Genomic DNA, 22,550 nt, shown 5'->3' with positions numbered 1-22,550 from the left:
AGCCTTTGTTTGCGATTACAGAGGTTAAATGTTTCCTGTAGTTTTTCACCAGGTTTGCACACACTGCAGGAGGGATTTTGGCCCACTACTACACACAGATCTTCTCTAGGTCAGTCAGGTTTCTGGCCTGTCGCTGAGAAACACAGAGTTTGAGCTCCCTCCAAAGATTCTCTATTGGGTTTAGGTCTGGAGACTGGCTAGGCCACGCCAGAACCTTGATATGCTTCTTACAGAGCCACCTCTTGGTTATCCTGGCTGTGTGCTTCGGGTCATTGTAATGTTGGAAGACCCAGGAAGACATGACTTTCTTCCATGACTCCTCTGGATCATCCAAATGGTCATTGGCAAACTTAAGACGGGCCTGGACATGTGTTGGTTTAAGTAGGGGAACCTTCCGTGCCAAGCATGATTTCAAACCATGACGCCTTACCAACAGTAACCTTGGAAACGGTGGTCCCAGCTCTTTTCAGGTCTTTGACCAGCTCCTCCCGTGTTGTTCTGGGCTGATTTCTCACCTTTCTTAGGATCATTGAGACCCCACGAGGTGAGATCTTGCATGGAGCCCCAGTCCGAGGGAGATTGACAGTCATGTTTAGTTTCATTCATTTTCTAATGATTTCTCCAACAGTGGACCTTTTTTCACCAAGCTGCTCGGTAATTTCCCCATAGCTCTTTCCAGCCTTGTGGAGGTGTACAATTTTGTCTCTAGTGTCTTTGGACAGCTCTTTGGTCTTGGCCATGTTAGTAGTTGAATTCTTACTGATTGTATGGGGTGGACAGGTGTCTTTATGCAGCTAACGTCCTCAAACAACTGCATCTAATTTAGGATAATAAATGGAGTGGAGGTGGACATTTTAAAGGCAGACTAACAGGTCTTTGAGGTTCAGAATTCTAGCTGATAGGCAGGTGTTCAAATACTTATTTGCAGCTGTATCATACAAATAAATAGTAAAAAAATAATATATTGTGATTTCTGGATTTTTTTTTTATAGATTATGTCTCTCACTGTGGACATGCACCTACGATGACAATTTCAGACCCCTCCATGATTTCTAAGTGGGAGAACTTGCAAAATAGCAGGGTGTTCAAATACTTATTTTCCTCACTGTATTAGCATTAATTGACCACTAATTAGCAATTTCCAAAATGGCACAACATTTAAACATTTTATAAATTCACAGTTCAGTCAAACACCCGTCAAAGTTGGATAGACCACTTTAGATCAAAATAGTGACAATGCCCATTGACCCATATGAGCATCTTGTGAACCTGTTTAGATCTAGTGTTTCCTATCTGCACACTGTTTCTCAATAGGCTATTATATTTCCTATCAGATCTCTCACTTGCGCTTCCTGTTCTTAGCTGCGTATCATCCACCGTGCCATGACGGGTCAGGATTTACAGCAGGCTTGGTCTCGCTGTGAAGGAAATGCATTACATCTCTTTTGTCCTTTTTTCCTTTACTTTTCACTCGTGCGAGACCCGATCTGACCTAATCAAAAAGAAGGCCCGCATGGTGCTCCAGGACTTCTGCCCCACCACACCAACAGGCCGTTGCCTTGCTGCGTCTGGATACATAACATAGGAGAAAGAGATCAGCTTCAAACAGTAGTACAATTACACCCAATAAACATCTCCGCTGTCAGAATAGGAACCCTTCTCCTTCATAGGCACGAAGCACTAACAAAATGCATGATTGAGCTTTCTATAATCACTCCATTGATATTAGTTACTGCACGTTGAAGCACGACTATCTTCAAGCTCTGTGAAAAGACCCGGGCTGTGCACAGATAAATAGGAAAACACTAAGCCACAATACTCCTTCAAAAATGTTATGGTTGACATGGTTGGGTCAAATATGAAGAAACTCAGAAATTGGTTTAAATGTCTTTTAAAATAACAAGGTTTATTAGAGGGTACATTTACCCATTATTAAAAACTTCAACATGTTTAAAGTAAATTGATATTAAACAGAATGATCATTTCACCATTTCTAGGAAAAGGACTAAGAATTACTAATGGCGCTTTTCCATTGCATAGTACCCCACAGTTTGGGTCAGCTTACTTTTGGGGGCTTTTCCACTGGGTGCAGTACATAGTACCCAATACTTTTTTAGTACCACCTTGGTTGGGGTTCCAAGTGACCCCGAGCTGATACCAAAACGTGATGCGAAAACACTGTAGATCACTGATTGGTCTGAGAAAATTGTCACTTACAGCCTCATCGCTATAATGTAAAAGATTAGCTTTACCTTCATGCTAGCTTGCGCTGTCTCGAGTAAACTTGTTGTCATCTGTGCTTTGCTGTAAGATCCCAAACTCAACATCCACATGATAGTTTTGCTGTAAGATCCCAAACTCAACATCCCCATGATAGTTTTATCCAGACTTGCAGTTTGTGGCGGCACATTTGTGACGCCCACGTCTACATATATGCTTAAAAGCAACGTTGGCTCAACTGACGCCATGGGTGTTTGTACAGAAACTGTCATGTGAGACAGACGTAGTGATTAACGTTATGTGCAAATCTATTTGTGGTGGTCAATTTTAATTTTGTGGCGGACTGAGAAATAGCTGAATGTATGGGAATGTACAACGACGCTCTGATGTCACAGCAGAAGGCAGCGCAAATATAACGACACGCCTATAATCCCTCCCAATCCGAAGTGATACCAAACTCAATGGAAAAGCTAACCAAGCCAAAGTGAGGTGAGTTGACCTGACCCTAGGGTGACCATTCTTCCCGGACGGGTCCTGCCCAGGCTTACGGGTTTGTCTTCCAGGAGTCGTATTTGTCGACTACATACGTCATAGATGATGATGATTATTATTACAGAAAACCAACCATTATATTTTAAGGTAAGAATGAAACTACGATTGTATGTCTTATGTTTTTAACTGAATGGCGTATAGAGACAGAGCGCAGCGCGTCATAACCTGAAAACCACGCCCACCGGGGGGAAACATTCCAACCGTCTCCAATTTTGACTTTGTATTGCGAGAAGCCGCCTCCTTGTCATTTCTGGCTTATAACAAAAAACCGAATAATGCCTAAAAGCTGCTGTGTGACAATATGTTCAGCTAACAAGCCAAAGAACCCAGAAATAAGTTTTTATAAGCTGTCGAGCTGTAAAAAAAGTGGATCGCCGACTACGTTTCCCCCTAGTGGGTGCATTTCTACTAATAGAAGTACTATGAAAAGTTGCCTGTATCCAATTTTGTGTCTTTAAACACTCGTTTTTTTAAGGTCGACAGCTTATAAAAACGTATTTTTGCGTTTTTTGGCTTGTTAGCTGTACACCTTGTCACACAGCAGCTTTTAGGTATTATTCTGTTTTTAAGTTTAATCTGTAAATAAGTTTTTATAAGCTGTCGACCTCAAAAAATGAGTGTTTAAAGACACAAAACTGGAAACAGGCAACTTTTCATAGTAAGTTACTACAATTATCAGAACTGCGTCCACTAGGGGGAAACGTAGTCAGCGATCCACTTTTTTCTACTTAAAGGCTGGGTTTTACGGCTCGACAGCTTATAAAAACTTATTTCTGGGTTCTTTGGCTTGTTAGCTGTACATATTGTCACACAGCAGCTTTTAGGCATTATTCAGTTTTTTGTTATAAGCCAGAAATGACAAGGAGGCGGCTTCTCAATGGAGATGGTTGGATTGTTTTCCCCCCGGTGGGCGTGGTTTTCAAATTTGCATAACTGCACTCAACAACGACTTCGGGAAGACACACCGAAATCCTGGACAGGACGCGTCCAGAAAGAATGGCATGTATGGTCACCCTACCTGACCCAAACCAAACCGTGGGGTACTATGCAATGGAAAAGCGCCATAAGGAAAGCAACTTACCATCAGCTTTTCTTCTTCAGAGCTCTGTGTAACTTGTGCTGAAAATAATCTTGTTGCCATAAGGGCAAAAATGTCATTTGCAAATCAAAACAATGCATAGTTTAAAAGCCAGTAAATAAAAGTACCTGGCAAATTTTTCTGCCAAAGTAAATTTTTGGGCACCTGCATACATCTAAAACTCTACCCTACATCTTTACCCGGAGGTCTGATAACTGTGGCATTTGAAAAGTTGTTTACAATTTTAGATGGACATCTCTGGGGAAAAACAACAATTCTGCAGCTAGATTTTTATTTAATATAAAAAAAAATCAGTTCAAGCATCCCCCAAACTGTGACCCACTTATTCCCGCGTCGATACAGCAGACGCGGCAAGATGAAATGCAGCCATACGGCCACTGGAACTGCGACAATAATCTCTCTTCCAGATGAGTGAGCAGAATAGCCCAACTCTTTAAGTTACTCTTAACGCAAGTCATCGTTGTACACTACTCCATCTATTTACTTATTTAGACAATAACCACATGAAATTGGAACCAACATACATCAAACTATAATAAGTATGAACAGAACTCATTAAATAGGAACAACCACAGTGTGAAAAAGGTACTGGTTTGAAAATATATAAAGAAAACGCAAAAAATGTGCAGCCCACAGTTGTTCAGATGTTGACGTGACCTGGGTGGCAGCAAATGGGATCGGCAGCCATCAATGTGAAACAGAAGAGCCTCTATCTATCAGTGCATGTGTTGTGTGTGCAAGTGAGGAAGGGATGGAGAAAAAGCTTAGAATCAGATCCCAGTGTCAGCGTATCTTAGCAACCGTCTCTGTCTCCCAGGTGACAGGGACTAACATCACTTCCTGTCTGAGTGAGACTCTGTCTGTGTAGTAAGCGGTCCACATGTGTTCATGTAGGCAACACTGTATATAAGCTTTACTGCACATTGTATTGAAATCTGTTGACTGCTTTCTGACCAGAGGCTGTTTAATCATTTTTCACGAATGCGTGTCCATGCTCCCAAGAAATGAGCCAATCACTGGACCTGTAATAGATTTAGAGCACGCATTCGTAATGTGACAGATATGTAGTATGTCTTGCATTAATCACATCGGTTTCATAATTAACGCCTGAGGATAGTCTCAAATAAGCATGATCAGAAATCACATCAGAATGGAGGCTTATTAACAATTCTGATCACATAGGATTGGTACGGTTGGTACCATCTCTTTGCACAAATCCAAAAATCATTTTACGCACATATGGACGCATTTGTGAATATCACACCATGCCACAGATCCAAGGTAAACGCTTATGAGACAATGTGCATGCCTGCGCGAGTTGCACATTACAATGTGTCTATGTGGTGAGCCTGATTACGTGTCATGCCAAGGAAAGCATGGCCAAGTGAAGCCATCTGGTAGAACTACTTGGCACCGGGGTTCACTGTATGGTCCATGACATATTGGAGTGGTTAATTTTAACACAGTGACACCATTTTGCAGAACGAAGCATTTTGCAACCTATCACTCTACGCCTGTTTCAGTCACTTACTGGCTGCTAACACACCATTACCAGGTTTGCACACCCACAAATACAAACAAACAATTCCTCTACAGGAACGAATACGGCTTTACTTATCCCAGTACCTTTAGTAAGAGCTTACGCAAAAAATGCTTGACAAAATTATCTTTATTTCAGCTCATAAAACAACAAAGACAAATTAAGAAAAGTAAAATCTATAGAAAGTAAAAGTTTCATAAAAATACAATAATAACCTGATAGATTAATCTTATTGGTGTGGGATGAGGCGCCGTATGGTTAGAGAGAGAGAGAGCGATGAAACGGAGCCTAGCTCTTAAATCCTACATTCGCATGGACTGAATGAACAATAACAAAACCGCCCACAGGATTCAGTGATAAATGTGTTTGTGTGTAAATGTATCGATGAATACATGAGTATGAAAATGCCTCTCTTTCATCACACCTAAATACCTCTATTCATTCCTTAATGCTTCTAACAAAAACCGTTAAAGGAACAGAGCTTGGATGAGCCCCCCGTGTTTTGTAATGAAACATCTGAAGCAAAGTCTGATGGATCAAGTAGTCCTTAAAGAAGATCCCTAAGAATTTCATCCTCCATGACGCTGGACACCGGTTGCATCCCAGGATTCTGTGCGACTGGACCTCGTGGACCTGTAGGCATCATCATTTGACCTTGGGAACACGGGAAAAAATTTACAAACTTACTATTATGCAAACAATACATTTCAAAAACCATCAACGGAGATGTGATGACACTAAACGATACCGAACTGTATATAAAGCATTACCTTGGTGAGGCTGCCTCCACTGGGGCTGCATCTGAGGGCCTCCTCCTGGTGCTTGATGACCCATCTGCTGGATCGGGTGCATGCCCTGCATACCCTGCAGCCCACCCTGCTGTAGAAAAATTGAGAGGAGAGGATAAGATGGATAAATAGTTCAGATTTCAATTTCACAGGGATGTTTGGTTAAAGTAATTATTGATTTAAAAAGCAACTACCATTAAAGCTAATCACAGTCACACAAACTCACAGGTTGCTGTTGGCTAAGGAGGAGGCTCCGGAGTTGGGGGTTCGCTCCTGGGGTTGGGAGGCGGAGCATGCCACCAGGAGGCTGGGCTTGACCTTGTGTTACTTGATTGGGCGGGGCACCACCAACCGGTTGCTGCTGGTTTCCTGTGGCTACCGCTCTCAGCTAATGGACAGTAAAACCACAGCAATGAAATAGAAATTATAGAAAGAAATGCTGTAAAACACATAGACTGTAAAAAAAAAATGGACGACATGACGTCGCTTCCTTCCATTGTAATGAATTGCGCTGCTATGTTGAGTAAAAACCATAGACTGTAAAAAAAAGATTGCAACACCCATAAGTTTCTGAAGATCGTTTTTGAAGACAAAAGTAGGCTGTGCCTGCTGTCGCCAACTTGGCCGCGCGTCACCGCGCATTCCTCGCAGATATTCAAAAATGGGAAAAGAGGCGGGACATGAGTCAAGCTCATAAATATATACACTAGATGTCGCCTTGGGGTTCTAAGCATGCGTCAAAACCGCCGCCATCTTGGAACAGGGGTCTTACGACGTCGCTTCCTTCCATTGTAATGAATTGCGCTGCCATGTTGTGTAAAAACCATAGACTGTAAAAAAAAAAGATGGCATCACCCATAAGTTTCTGAAGATCGTTTTTGAAGCCAATAGTAGGCTGTGCCTGCCGTCGGCGCCACCTTGGCCGCGCGTCACTGCGCATTACTAGCGGATATCCGAAAATGGGTAAAGAGGTGGGACATGGGTGAAGCTCATAGATATATACAAAAGATGGCGCCTTGGGGTTCTAAGCATGCGTCAAAACCGCCACCATCTTGGAACAGGGGTCTTGTCATAGGAAGTAGCTAGGTAACGCTGCTATATCCGCCTGTACTCCGAATTTATTTACAATGCCGGACTTGCGTATGGATGTTAGGGGGCGTGCATACCAAAGCTTTTACGCCTGCGGCCAGCGGATGTTTTTAATTGATTCCAATGGAAACTCAGCGTTTTTCAAATAAGCCAGCAGCTAGTGTTTTTTTTCCACGCTGAAAACCGGCGCTCAGCGGTTTTTCCGCGCTCGGCGCTGAGCGTCGAGAGTTGAAAAAGATTCAACTTTGAGTGAAAAGCTCCGCTCGCCAATGTCAGTTCTCACACGGCCAATCACAATGGAGGAGGGGCGGGACATTACCACAGCAACCAACCGGCTCACAGCTCAAGTATCACAGCCACCAAAGCGCTCGGCTGAGAAACAGCTGGCATTCGGCGTCCTCAAGGCGTTGGTGTGTCCAGTCCCTTAGGGCTACTAGCACTATGCATTATAGTTAGAAAAAGTAGGTTTTCAAAATATCAAAACTTTTTTTCTGGACTCAATGCTAAATACATGTCGAACCAAAAGAAAATCTAGAAAATCGCATTCATGACGATTTCTGGTTGTTGTATTTGCCTACAATGACGCTGATGCAGGGCTCCCCTGTTTCAAGATGGCAGCTCTATTTGACGCATTCGTTCCAATGAACTGCGATAGCCAAGGTGACATCTAGTGTACATATCTATGGGTGAAACTGAGGTGGCTGATTGCTGAAACCACACCCACCTGGTTCAACTCTAGTGACAGCAGTGGCTGTTCAACCGTCACTTAAGTGGACACGCCCTTAATTATACAGGACTTTAAGGCTTAGTATAATTTAAACGGATGAGTTACAAAAAATTCACCCCCTCACAGTTGTCATAAAGGGCTAAATTAGCTATACAGACCAAAAACAATTTTTGTACCAGGCTGAATTTCTAAAGTGAGGCATTTTAACATGGGGGTCTATGGGAATTTACTTCCTTTTGGAGCCAGCCTCTAGTGGCCAGTCAATGAATTGCAGTTTAAATCACTTTCGTAGTGGCTTCATTAGAGAGATCGAAAGGTTGCCCCTCAGTAAAACGTCAGTTTGAAGCCAGGGCATGAGCAGAAGGAATCTTCTGTGGAGCCGGAGCCGTGGTATCAAACTTTCGCCAAAACGCTCGCACGCCAATCATAATGACATGAACATATTAACAATTGAACATATATCAGGGTGATAACAACTACCTTACAGAACCAAAACAATCTTTTGAAAAATTTTATTGGACGTGTAAATTATTTTTTATTTAAAGCCAAGTCCTGTCCGTTTGTGTGAAGAGGGCGGGGTTTATAATTTGTACTGCAGCTAGCCACCAGGGGGCGATTAAAGAGCCAGCGGCTTCACTTTTCAAGATGTATGAGGCACACCCGGTAAAACACCATATTACACAAGCCTTAATACAATGCAAGTCATATCATGCAAGAGAGCAGTATAATGATAATAGAGGTATTAGCAAGGAGATATTTTGCAATTTTAAGCATTTGACTTCCTAGAAGTCCACTTATAATGCAAGTGTAGGTTTCTTGCACCAAAAACAGCAGCTTTACATGATCATTTTCCACCCTCCCTCCAGTCTCAGCCACAGACTGAACACCCACAGACTGATATTCATACAGATTGAAAAATATTCCAGTTTTTTTAAAGCCTGGTTAGCAGCAAGTAAACTAGAAATATATGAGAGGTACTGCATATGGTGTTTATTTCTGATTATCAGGATTTTGGGTGCGTTTTAATACGCAATTCTGATTATATCCAAGCACCGTTTAGTTTCTACTAATCTGATTTTTTGTACAATTAATCACAATGCAATTATTCAAATGAGTGTATTATCTTACTAAACATTTTAAATGTACCCGCCACTAAATGAACAAAAAAAAGGCATCTCTGGGTAAATAAGTTGCCGTGTAGAGTTTACACAGACAGTGAGACTACCTGACCCTCAGAATTAAACAGGCCTTCAAGACTTCTATATGTAAATAACTTCTGTTATGTTTGGCTAACCTCTTCTCATGTGAAATGAGTAACGACACCCCCGCCAAGACACTGAAAACTGAACAGGTTGATATGTAAATGTGGGCGGCGGTTTGTGACATCAATACAGTGACACATTCTGAATAACCAGTTACTGCGGCTCAGTTTCCAAAAATGGTCCGAGTTGAGTGACGAGGACGCTTCGCACTTTGTGAAGTTACATGGTGTGTTCGCAAGATCGGTGCTGAAAGTGCAGAAATTGGAGCCGTGAGATCCTGCGCTCGCAGGAAACACGGTCCTCTGTGTGTATGCGTGCGTGTAATTATATTTCTGAATCTCACCATGTTGTTTTGTCTCTGCTGGTCCTCCATCAGTGTGACTTGACTGACGGAGGGTAAGCCCACCACCACAGACTGAAGCAGAATGAGAGAGGAAGACGAGGAGACAAGGAAGGTTTAGAACAGCATGCACGTCTCCAGCAGAAGAGATTTACTAACAGGGTCAGTGCACAGGCCCAAAGAGAGAAAGTGGGAGCAGGGCAGGGGAGGGCAGCACTGCTGGTATACCTGCTGTTGCACGTTGCCATGCGTGACGGGGATGGGACCCGGCGGTCTGTTGAGGAAATTCTGATTGGGCGGGACCTGCCCTGGTTGCATCTGAGCTGCGTTGTTCATCTGGGAACAGGACAAGAGATTAATTGTAGACTGGGTGGTGACTTATATGTATTGAAACAAAAACTTTCTCTTCAAAATGTTGTGCGTGCATGACTTACCGAGCGGTGCTGCTGTACTTGTTTGTGGTTAGTGATAACCTGTCGAATGCCATTGACGAATCCGCTCTGGTCATTAGGAATGAGTCCCATGAAGATCCTCTTCCTAGATGAGTATAGCAGCATCAGCACGCGCACCTCACACGGAGCACTGTGAGGGAAGTGTACACAGCCAGCCTACACAAGCGCACACACACAATATACATCAAGCTAGGTACCAATCCACTCATCAAACTAAAGTGACGGGAGAGGTGCCTGAGCCTACATGATTGTATTTGTGCAGAGGATTAAAGTGAAATAAGTAGCCATTTTTCAGACACAGAGCGTGCCTAAAACTGAATTTAATCAGTGTTAATCGTAATTCTCCACTGACAGATCTGTTCGTCTGTGTCAAGGGACTTCGCTTCAGGGTACAGGTTCGTTTGAGATTCATTTCCTATTTCATAAGAGGTGTTGGTGGTGTGACACTGCTGATGGAAATTTCTGTTGTGGCAGACTTGGCTAAATACAATCTACTGCAGACAAACTTAAAAGAAAATGATTCCACCTAGAGGCTAAAAAGTGTCATTACAGAAATCACATTCTCTACAGGGCATGGTCTCCAACGTTTTTGGGGGTAAGATCTACTTAGATGAGAGGGACATCCTGATAATAAATGTGTAAAACAGAGATAATAAGGTACGAAAAGCTGCTTTATCGTATTATGCACAACGCAAAGCGGAGTAAAGAACAAATATTCACCAATCAGAATCAAGGACTGTTTTGTATATAAAAAAACAATAATATTGTCACACAGCGATATTATGTTAAGACATACCTTATTATTTTAAGGTATTTGCAGTGTAAAACATTTTCATTTTACTGTGAGATGGACAATTACACATTTACCTGAACCTGGGCTTTTTAGTTTATGAAGATAACTAACTATGAATGGCACAAAGTTTGTCTGTTCTGGTGGAAATAGAGGTTGTGCAAAAGATGTCAGTGCAGACGTAAAGTATGTTGTAAAAGCAGGTCATTTTATTAACTTGAGTGCTTTGCAGACACGTTTTTTATCTTCTCTGTGTGTCGATGCGGGTGAAGAACACATACATGCTACTTAATAATGGTTAAATGCAAGCAATAGTTTTGTCATAATGGTGTGGTGTCGTTTGCCTGTCAAATTAGCTTTAAACAGCCGTCCAAGTTCAGAAATAAAGGGTTTGGTTCCAAAACGTGATAAACTTTTTAAAAAATGGGTTATCTGATATCTGTCATGTTATTCTGTCATCTTTTCTTCCTTTTTTCCCAAAACGCGATAAATGCCAGTCCTCCTTCTCTGCAGAATGCAATGAATCCGCTTAGCCAATCACAGAGCACCATTCCACGCACTGTAAACAACAATGGCGGCTCGTTGAATACGTACACGGAATCCTAGTTTTCTTCATCTACTTTGTACTTCGTGATCAACAAACAAACAAACAAAAAATAATACTTTTGATGCCATTGATAAACCTGTGGTGGTTTTCGGTGGCAGGGGAGAAACGTAAGCCAATCGGACGAAGGAAAAATGCCGGCTGTCGCTTGTTCTCACACGACAGCATCAAGCTTCTGTCATGCTAACACATTGACCCCAGGGGATCTTATGAAAAACTTTACATTATTTTACTCAAGTCAACGAAAATTGAGCAGGACCACAACATTTTACAGTTGCCAAAAAGGATCACAGCAGCAATGACAGTGTCCTTAATATGACATCATCGTCCATCGTGATGGTTGACTGACATCACGATGGAGAGACACCATCGTGATGCCACGCCCCCACCCCACTCCGCTGCGATTCGACATACACTAACTTTCTTCTATAGACTATAGTTAACCTAAAATCTTTATATAATATAAAATAAAAATAACAAAAAATGTATATACCCCCCCCAACGATCTCATCATCCATCACGATGGTTTAACGTAACCATAGTCAACTAGACATCGCCCAATCCTAAATGACATTAATGATTTTTTAATCAGTGTATACCACTAGTCAACTAAATGAATATAACATGGCAAAGATGAATGCACATTTATATATTGATTGAATAGATTTATAGCATTTTTATATCAAATTATGGATTAGAATTTTTAATATTATTATCACCTAAAGATGCTATGTGAAAGTTTGTAAAGAAAATAGTGTTTTTCATCTTGTCACTTTCTTGGTATAGAAAACACGTCTATACCGAAATTAGTCAAAATGGATTTATTGCGTTTTGGAACCAAACTCTTTAAATATAGTCGAGTCACACTCATTCTAAAATTACAGGCTGATATAAAGACAAACGTGCCTATATATTTTTCTGTTTTTATGATGCAGAGGTAATCTGTCGCTACTGCTGCTTCCCAAATGGGCGCTGGTTGAGTCTTCAGATATTTTGTTTTGTCTACAGGCTAAAATTGCAATGCACGTGGGACTTTCAATAAGCCTACGCGGCCACGCGCAACTTAAAGGGAACATTGGTTGTAACATTATGTACATATGTTTTAGATTTTTAACAACAACAAAAAAACGCTTGTAAATAAACATTATTTTGGCGACCCCCTGCAGTTCTGCAACGAACCCCCGGTCACCCCTATGTGCCCCTCCACCAAAAAACATAAAACAATCTGAAATTTAGAATTTGAATTAAACAAAACATTAAATGATACATTGCAGTGCTGTTGGCTAGTAGTGTTACTTTAGTAGTCTGAGGTTTAATTACACAGAATGTATGATGAATTAATGTATTTTAAAAAAAGTCATAAAACTGGGGCCCCTTTGGTACCATCTTATGCCCCCCAAGGGGTTTAAGAAACACTGCCATTGAAGTCTGCAAAGGGAAAATAAAATCCTTGCATAAAAGCTGAGTAGTCACTAAAAAAATAAAGCAAAGACTTTTGTGCAGTTTTGAAGTGGAAATGCGATATATCTGTAACTGTGCTTCTCTGTTTATAGGAGGTAATTCCAGCTTGCACTCCTGCTGTAATTATACTCACAAATCCATTGGCCATAATGCGATACAGCCCCTTTAAAGACTCCACATCTTTATTGGTGAAGAGAAACTGCACCATACGTGAGTTTCTGAACAGAGGACCTAGAGTAGTCTATTGAAAGACAAGAGAGAGAGTGAAAGGGTTAAAGACTCTGAAGCAACGATTAAAAATAGATTTGCATTACTCAAAGTGCTTGCAAGGCATAATGTGGAAACAATTTTGGTAAAATAACAGTTCAGCAGTTGGGGCCGGTGCCTCCAAAAACAAAATATGTGTTTGTTTTGTGCTTACGTGCATCGCATGTCGTGTCAAAATATGTGCCTGCTGCATATGCGTCGAAAGGGTTCATGATAAGAGACGCTCATGTCTCACAAGACACTTACTTAACACTAAATTCTACTTACACATGAGATTAAGCAAGTATCTAGCAAATGCGAGCGGCTCTTTTATCATAAACCCTTATGAAGCATCTGCAGCAGGCACGTATTTTGACATGATACGTGATGCACATAGGTTCACAAAACGCACCGGACACATATTTGCAAGACGTATTAAAGGGGTGGTTCAATGGTATTTCATGGATTCTGACTTATAAACACAGTATACGTCATGCTAAACGTAGGCAAAGTGTCAAAAAAGCAGTTGGGCTATGTTACAGAGTATTTCTGTGCCGAATGCACTTTGACAGAGTTTGTACAGGTTTCGCAAAGTTTTTTTCAATTACGGGTCCAACTGACGTTTCAGAGGTTTCTATATGCATTACTTCTTTTTATTGGCACCTACCCCTGGAAAACCCCGCCCACCCCTCAATCAGCGGGAGACGTTAGAGCTTACAAACATCACATCACGCGACAGCTTTTTTAATTTTTAAACTCAACAATGGCACGAAAGAAGAAGTGTGTTTTTGGATGTAAGGAGAAGACATCCAGCCTTATGGAAACAATGGATATAGTTTATTATCCGGGATAGCAGCGGAGTTTTGCATGTGTGTTTGATGCGCTGGATTTTCCCAACCGGGTCATAAGTTGCATGCGGTAAGTAAGACTTCTGTCTTATGTTTGTGCATATTATATAAATGACACAAACATTTAGTGAATCATAAATTAAACAGTGTTGTATGAAGTGTTGCATGACTCATACTCGTACTTGCTCCTCCCTCTTCATTTTTTTGTACTTTATCGGAAAGAATCAGTAAAGCTAATCTTTCTTTTATAAATCTGATTAAACTAAAGACTCTTTGGAGATATAAAGGATGTAATACTACTCTATAGGGACTCCAGATTAACATCAGAAATGCAGAAACAGTGTGTGTTATGTGAGCTTTAAAATGTTTACTCCTCAAACATGCATTTTAGTCTTTAAATGTCTTTGAATATAACTGTAAATTAATAGAAGATTTGAAAGCATTCATTCAATAATTGCAATTTATACATTTTTAGCATAAAACTGAAATCATACACAAAATGTTTTGCACAGAGAATTAATCTGCATTCATTGCAGTTGAATTAACTACAGAACACTTTGGAAAAAGTGTTTGCAAAAACTACACATCAATGTTTTTTTAAAGTAATGAAATGCAGATTTTGGTAACGGTTGCAAAAACAATGTTTGACCTCAAAGTAAACTCGCATATGAAGAGTTCAGATGCAAAACCATGACGGCGGCATTAAGCAGATTTGACGGGAAAGTATTTGATAAACATATAGTACGTGTCGAGAGCATTTGTTTAAATCATTATCTCATTTTGGTGGTGTTTAGCGACTTTTGCATCTAAACTCTTTGCATATTTTCTTCTGACCTTCAGAGGGAGTCGATCAATAGCTAAACACCTTTTACTAACAACATGATGAAAAAAAAATTTCCTAACTAAGAAAATTTACCAAAAGCTGCTGAGGGATTAGCTGCATGATTAGTTTCTGTGGCCACTGGTCTGTGTTTCTGCAACAAAGGAGACAAAACACAAATCTATCTTCTCTGAGCAGCTCTATTATGTATCCTAAAGTATGCAGATACCGGCTGTAATGCCATACTCACAGATTCTCTCCTTGGCTGACTTGAACCTGGCAGGGCAGGGAGCGTGTCAGTTTGGTATTGGAGTCCATGGATGAAGCCTTGGGCTTCTGCGGTGATTGATGGAGAGAGAGGGAGAGGTGACGGAGAGGGCGGGAAAAAAAGACAGAATAAGATGAAGAGGTTAACATACAGAGTAAAAAAACCTTGTTGGCAGAGACGGATGGTTAGGCTCAAAGCTCTGTGTAATATACAACCTGCCTGTGCAGCTTCCAGAAAATGAGAGATCAACGGGACGGCCGCAACATTCTTACGTCAATAAACACGTTGCAAGCTACGAGCAAATGGACCACTGCCCACCACCTTCTCCATTTCAAAGGCTGATCACACAGGCCTGGTCCGTTTGTTCAGACCTGTGCCAGAGCTCTTGAATAGACACGATATCACTGAAACAAGACTCATCTGCGGATCGACAGAATTACTATTGATTTAATTTACACACTGCAGCTAGGCAGCAGTGTTTGTGTTGGAGAATAGAGTGCGGTGAGCCGTGTGAACTCATCATCCAGATGGTAACTCTTATGACGGGCCTCAGCGGTGGAGTGCACCGCCTCGCTTGATAAGCGTGCGTTGGTCTGTTGGCATGTTATTGACCAGATGGTGATGAGAATAGCATGGCGTGAATGCATGTGTTTTTCCTATCTGATCATTTGTGTTGACCGTTGTCAAAAAAAAAACAGCTGATGAGATTTTTTAACTGGAGATGTTTTAAGATGCTGCATTAATCGAAACGGGTTTGACTCTTCCATAAATAAAAAAAATCAACAAATATCATTGATCCCATTATACTCTGTGCTAATGGCACCCCAGGCACAACTTCCAAGAGTTGAACAGATCACAAACAATAGATCACCAACAATACATCAATGAAACAGAATGATTGTAAAAAGTCACACGCCTAGAAAACTAAATTTATGCGTGTCACAGGTGGGTTAAGTGGGTTTTAGAGGTTTATACTAGACATTAGCATATCGACTAATTATGCAAATATGGTAATACAACAATCAAAAATTGCATATTCTTGCTGTGACTTGCACAATTTTGCAAGTGTTGCATTTAGCGTTGTAATTTAAGCCTGAACTGATAAAGGAAAATAGCAAGTTATATAAACATATTAAATTGTTTTGTGCATTATCTGCCCTCATGAAAAAGTGAATGGTAGCCCATACTCGAAATGTGACCTCTGCATTCAACCCACCCCAATGAGTAGTGAACAAACGCATTGCAGTCGCAAACACACACACACACCCGGAGCATCACTGCAGCGGCCGGGGAGCAATAGGTGGAAACGTGCTTTGCTCAAGGGCATCTCACAACCCGCCCGCAGTGAGACTCAGACCGGTGACCTCCGGGTTACTGACTCTAACTATTAGACAACGACTGGCATCCAAATAATTTTTTAAGAACTATAATGAAATAATTGATACATTTGTACAAAACACCATTATAGTCTCACCTCCTGCCACTCTAGAACCCCGCTCCATGCCACAACTTTGTTGGCAACACCCTGCTGCACTCCCGGCTGAGGTGCTGGTACAGCAGGCTAAAAAAATGAAAAGCATTGTTGGTTTAAGAAAGCAATGGGAAGAGAGAAGTAAAAGTATAAATAAATCGAACCATGCCAGGCTGAGATGGTGGTGGGGTCTGATTGGTAGGCTGTGGTTGAGGGGCCTGAGGTGGCTGCTGATTGGGTGCAGGCGGGCCCGGGGGCTGTACTTGTGGTGGCTGCTGTGGCTGCTGTGGTGGAACTTGTTGCTGCGTTAACACTGGCGGTGACACCGTGGTAACTGTGGATAGACTGGGTTTACCAGGGTTTAGCACTGCGGATTGACTGAAGGGAGGATTTGCCAATTGTGGGACTGCAAAAATACAAAACAAACCCCAAACAAAAACAATTCAACAAATGGTGTTTAGATGGAAAAAAAAACTGCAAGATGATCCAAGAAAGAGATACAACTTGACCCACATCGAATCTTCTGCTGCTGATTTGCTGCTTCTAGTGCCATCTGTGCTGCATTATGGGCCGCGTTAAGAGAGGGGTTAGCCTATGGGAGGAGAGAGTAGGAAGATTTAGGAAAACAGGCATGAGGTCATGAGATCATTAATGTGCAAAGCTTTATAAAATACTGAAAAAAACAAAAACAAATGATCATTATCTACCACATCTACAATATATATATATATACACATTGAAATTAAATTATAACAGCACTTAGTCTTAAAAGTTTGAATGCCACTTCTTATGAAAGCCTTCAAGAGCAAACAAAAAGATTAGTCTCTTATTGACAAAAACTCTTGAACTACTCTTATTACTATAGCTACGATAGAGTCAAAGTCCAAAAGTAATATTTTACATCACCTGCCAATAGCAGTGACGACTGGCCCTGCAAAAATGTACTAACCAATAAAAATAAAATTGTGTATTATTTCTTTAGAAAAAATACAAACAGCACAGTCTCTGGGTGATTCTCACGAAACCATTGAAACGGCACTAATGATTTTAGCTTTAAAATGTGTAATATAGTAAGATTAAAAAGCATCAGAATTAACACAATACTGTGTTCTACCTTGCACAATGTGTGATTTCAACATAAGAATTTATAATTGTAAATTTTATCTCATTTTCTGCTGAAATTCTCATTACCGCAATGTGTCCGGCTGTGTTTGAAAATGCGTTATGTTGTAATTTAATCAAATGAACACAAAAATATTAAGGAAAAAAATAAATGGATGTTTTGCTAGACTACTTTAGATGACAGAAAAAATATGTACTGAATATTCATGTATAATAATAATGAAGAAAAATTTGGAAAATGATGTGTCCATGCCTGATGTTCTCATCCTCCGCAACACTTTTTGAGAACAGTTTAAGCACACATACAGAATTTTAATAAAGTTTGATTTTGAGTGACCAAGCACATGGACCAGTTACTTCAAGATGGCTACCAGGTAAGATCATTTTTTTTACAGTTAATTTGAAATATTGTCTTGTCAGAATGCTTACACGACATTTTGATTATCATTACCGCAACAGATGCTTATTAAATGTTAATTTAATTAATAGAAGCATAATACTTTGATTTTAAATGCATGTGAAGAATCTCCAAATTATGTTCTTTCAGGTTTGTCATGTCATTTTGAAAATATGTCAGTGTTGATGTTTTCTGACTGTTGCGGTAATGAGATTTTTTAGGACTAATGTTTTAAATTATGTTACAAAAAGTGTTAAATGATAAGTAAAAGTTTTTAAATTAATGTTCCCATTTACTGCAGACTTTGTTTTTCAATGTCTGGTGGGAAAAAAAGTAAATTTAAGCAATTTTTACATTTTCATGCTTGACATTTTTAAAACCAAGTTTTCGTGAGAATCACCCCTCTAATGAAGCGTTATTTACAGCTAGCACAAATTCCTACAAAAACAAAGACTTCTATTTTAATTTTGGTGGTTTGCAACTACAAATCTAACTATAGTTACTGCTAACCAGAGTTGTTATAATAACAAATAACTTTGATGTAGTATATAGCAAGTATTTGAGTAACTTGGTGTTTTTGACCAGTGCTAAATTTTGGATCCTAAATACCGATAAAACCTAAATAGATTTGAGTTCTTTCTCTACATTTCACCAGCGGTAAGAAATTTAGCTAATAAAGTATTTCCAGGACAGACGCACCTGGTATGTAAGGGCTGTGCTTATTTGAGGAGGACCCTGTGCTGCAGTTCCCAGGGGAGATTGGGACACAGGCAGAGACTGGGGTGGCAAGACAGGTTTAAGGGAAACTGCGCCAGAACCTCCTCCTCCAGAAGCTGCTGGATATACAAAATAGTGAATAAAAACACTATTAATACAGCAAAACACCATTTTATCTCTACATCTAAATTTCCCTCAAAGGTCTGCTGACAAACACTGTTACTATAACAGCTTTATGAGGTTTTCAAGTTAAAAACAACCAATCAGAACAAGTTTTCTTTCTCACCTGGAAGTGCAATGCCCCTTACTAACACCATGTGAAAGGGGTCTTGGCTGTAGTCCGGATGTGCGGATTCTGGTGGCCCTGCTACCGAGGACGCTCGCTCAAATAGAGATCGAAGTGCTGGAAGTTTCCGGGGGGCAATTACAGAAAAATTGATTCCCCGCTACAGCAAAAAAGATTAAAATTATAATCACAAACTCATTTTATATTGTCAAAAATCAGACTGATATTGTGAACTGGCTAATTTTTTTTTCATTTGTGTAAACAGTTGTACAAAAAAAAAAGTTACTGTCTATGCACTATTATTACATCTAACTAAAACTAAACTGCAATTTAAAACCAAGAAAATGTCAGGGCCAATGGTGTAGTGGGCAGTGCTCTGACAAATGGTGCTCTCCACCCTGTACTTTCCTGTCTTCTCTTTACATACTGTCTATCAAATAAATGGTCCAAAAAACTTTAAAAATAAATAAATAAAAGTAGTGAAATCCCCAGGAGCTACTTCTAATGTATTCTAAATACTACATTACCAAGTAAAGTAGAAGTACCAAGTCTACACAAACAGGTTCAATACTATTTGTAAGTACATGGCAAGTATATTTTCTTTGAAATATACAGCATTTAATAAAAAACACAGCAGCCAAGCATTTTTAGTGTCAAATTACTGTAGATGTTCGGGTAATATTAGAAGTGCCAAAAACCCATGTAAAAACACAACTGAATATTACACAAGACAGTGACAATAGTCTTTTACAACCGGTACATCTAAATAATATGGATTAAAATCTTTCAAGAGACACTTTTTCAAAAAATTATGTAACAGTAACCTAGGCTGTAAAATCTAGGCTAAAGTCTCATTATCTAATTCTGAGATAACAACAAGCATTAAAGTTTGACTTCATTCATTAATTTTTACAAGGATTTCAATCTTTGACATGACTTACTAAGTTGGCATTAAATATATCGAGGTATTATTTTCAAAAGACGTCCTTTAAATTATGTAGGATGATTTTATGTAGAAAACAGTAAATTACAAAATATGACTTTAGCTGGGTTTTCACAGGCTGTTAAGTTTAAAACCAACTTAAAATCAGTACTTAAACAAAAATGACCATTATATTATATTACAAGAACAAGCTGACATCAACATTTTCAGGAATATAGACAGAAATTAAAGTACTGATTAAAAACAGGCAGATCAGTGCTGACTCACATCGCGTATGATCTGGACCAGGCTGTCTGCAGTGCAGCCTGTGTAGCTGACGCTCTCCACGGCTGGTAGTAAGTATGGAGGAGAATTACACAGCAATACACAAACCTTGTGAGTCTGACCACTGGGTAATAAAGAGTGAGAAAATATAGAATTATCGTCAATCTCTGATATAAGTCAAAAGTAATTTTCCTCCTTTGAATTTTAGAAAAAAGTACACTCACATTTGCTCCCTCATCTTTTTGAAGTCATCAAACAGCTGAAGGGCCACAGAAAGACCCTCAGCTATGAGACTGCAACTTTCTGCTCCACCTCCCATGAACCTGCCCAAAAATACTCATGTAAACCTACAGCTCTTAACATTTTTATATTAAACAAATACCATCAATACTCTAGTCTTAGCTCATTCAAGGAAACTTAAAGCCCATACTGAATGCTGTCAATCCAGGAGACAAACTCAAAAGCGGAGCTGGTTGGGGCGTGACACTGGACGTAAGACTCTGGAGCACAATCCACTGTGTTGAAGACCACCAATCCATACTGGGTACCACCATACTTATAAAAGAAAAAGATTGAACATTTATCAATTGATGTCACATTTGAAATGAAAGCAGTAATGTGGAAGATCAGATCATTGAACTCACATCTCCTCCAAAATCTGTTTCAGCAGGTGGTCCTCCATTAAAATATCTGTCATCACACAAAGCAGGTAAGTACAGAAACCATGTTTTGTGTCACATATAGGATGTTTGCATGACCGAAACAGGTGATGATTCTTACTCTATAGTTGGTAGTATGTAATTCTTTCTAAGTGATTCAAAATATGGACCAAGATTTGCTGTTCCCTCTATGACAAATACCACATCTGACACCTGATTCAATCCAGACTTAGACGTGGGGTCCATATGGGTCACCATGTGTCTAAAAACAAGGCATTAGATCAGTAACATATTGCACTTTCATACATACATACATACATACATACATACATACATACATACATACATACATACATACATACATACATACATACATACATACATACATACATACAGTATGATAAATTCCATGTAGTTGTCCTAAATGAGTAATTCAAACTAAGGTAACGAAAAATATTATTTATTTCTTTTAATCTATTAAAAACAGGGGTATCATAAATAATTACTCTAAGTTACCTGAAGTGCTACCAAGAAAGCATTTGTTAAAGCATGATTTTAAGATGATGTATGATATTATACATTACACTAATATTACATTAATAATTCCATATTAAGGTTGTTAAACGTCTGACTGAGATTTTTTTCATCTAATGTTATTCAGACAGTAACGTTACACTTATAAAGCACTTGCGAATATGTACTGCATGAAAGCACTTGCATCAATCTTAGCATGTTTGTTAGCCAGCTGTTGTCATCAAATGCTAATTAAGCTCGTGTCTCTTACCTGCTCGTAGTATTTGACTAATTTTCGACGCGAATAAAAGGACTGATGCAGTCCTTAAACTCGACTATATTTAACCAGCCTTGAAGACGTATCTTGAAGACTTCACTTAAACGTTAACGCAGACCGTAATGACAACATACATCACTCGGCAATCGACAACACGGTCTGGTCTCACATTGACTGGGCTGGTGAATCGAACTAGGACTAATCGATTTTTAGAAAAGAAATGTGTCAATTTTAAACCCAGTTAGTCCGATTCTATTAAACATTAACATAATTATGTTTGAATAAGGAACTGCAATGTATGCTTATTGAAGAAAGATATTATAATATCATAGTAACTATGAGGAAAAACTGTATGAGGTCAATTTTAATGTACGGTTAGACACTTTGTGTTGTTATACTGTGTATAATAGTAGAAGCAAGTATAACTAATACTACGAAGTATTGTTATACTAGTAGCAGTAGCCAAAGTACAATAACAATGACAATGGTCATAAACAATTCGTTAAAAGCGCAATCAGCTAAGTAAACAGTAGATGTCACCAAAGTCAAGCATCCGCATAATAAATAATGACTCTGAAACTTAACTTTGTCATTTTCCTTTTTATGTAAATTAAATTAATTAAATTGTAACTTGACATTTAAATTACAGTCTAATTTATACACCCTGCTGTGTAAAGGTAGAGTCAACCCAGCCCACATGAAAAATAGGATATAATTTACTATTGTAAACATGTACTCAGTTGTAGTATGCTGCAGTATATCATAGTAAATATTTTAATAAGTGTAGTATTATTA

General features: G+C 39.5%; 1 protein-coding gene across 6 annotated transcripts; it reads right to left on the bottom strand.

The window, feature by feature from the left end:
- Nucleotides 1–5,522: 5,522 nt before the first annotated feature.
- Nucleotides 5,523–21,946, bottom strand: med25 (mediator complex subunit 25). Of its 6 annotated transcripts, none has more exons than XM_055194043.2 (20): nucleotides 21,750–21,946; nucleotides 21,087–21,227; nucleotides 20,951–20,996; nucleotides 20,737–20,861; nucleotides 20,531–20,629; nucleotides 20,310–20,430; nucleotides 19,100–19,259; nucleotides 18,796–18,932; nucleotides 17,091–17,169; nucleotides 16,742–16,983; nucleotides 16,581–16,667; nucleotides 15,089–15,174; nucleotides 14,935–14,992; nucleotides 13,058–13,165; nucleotides 10,052–10,225; nucleotides 9,846–9,953; nucleotides 9,621–9,692; nucleotides 6,426–6,587; nucleotides 6,182–6,287; nucleotides 5,523–6,065 (listed from the first exon to the last, which is right to left on the bottom strand). In XM_055194043.2, the coding sequence occupies exons 2-20, from the start codon at nucleotides 21,221–21,223 to the stop codon at nucleotides 5,959–5,961; spliced, it is 2,214 nt and encodes a 737-aa protein (XP_055050018.2). In that variant the 5' UTR covers nucleotides 21,224–21,227; nucleotides 21,750–21,946; the 3' UTR covers nucleotides 5,523–5,958. The 6 variants fall into 6 exon arrangements, with proteins under 6 accessions (XP_055050018.2, XP_055050017.2, XP_055050015.2 ...); XM_055194042.2 differs by having other exon boundaries at nucleotides 6,182–6,290; nucleotides 15,089–15,171; XM_055194040.2 differs by having other exon boundaries at nucleotides 6,182–6,290; nucleotides 21,750–21,945.
- Between the last annotated feature and the right edge of the window lie 604 nt (nucleotides 21,947–22,550).

This window comes from Misgurnus anguillicaudatus, chromosome 19, assembly GCF_027580225.2.
Source record: "Misgurnus anguillicaudatus chromosome 19, ASM2758022v2, whole genome shotgun sequence".
Lineage (NCBI taxonomy): Eukaryota > Metazoa > Chordata > Actinopteri > Cypriniformes > Cobitidae > Misgurnus > Misgurnus anguillicaudatus.
Note: the sequence above shows the minus strand (reverse complement) of the source record. Positions and strands in the feature narration are given on the sequence as shown.

Excerpts from the sequence above, each read along its gene's own strand:
- med25 (XM_055194040.2), bottom strand. The coding sequence starts at position 21,223 with ATGGTGACCCATATGGACCCCACGTCTAAGTCTGGATTGAATCAGGTG. Across the intron at positions 19,260-20,309 it reads TGGTCCAGATCATACGCGAT|CGGGGAATCAATTTTTCTGT; the intron begins GTGAGTCAGCAC and ends TTTTTGCTGTAG. Across the intron at positions 6,066-6,181 it reads GTGGAGGCAGCCTCACCAAG|GTCAAATGATGATGCCTACA; the intron begins GTAATGCTTTAT and ends CGTGTTCCCAAG.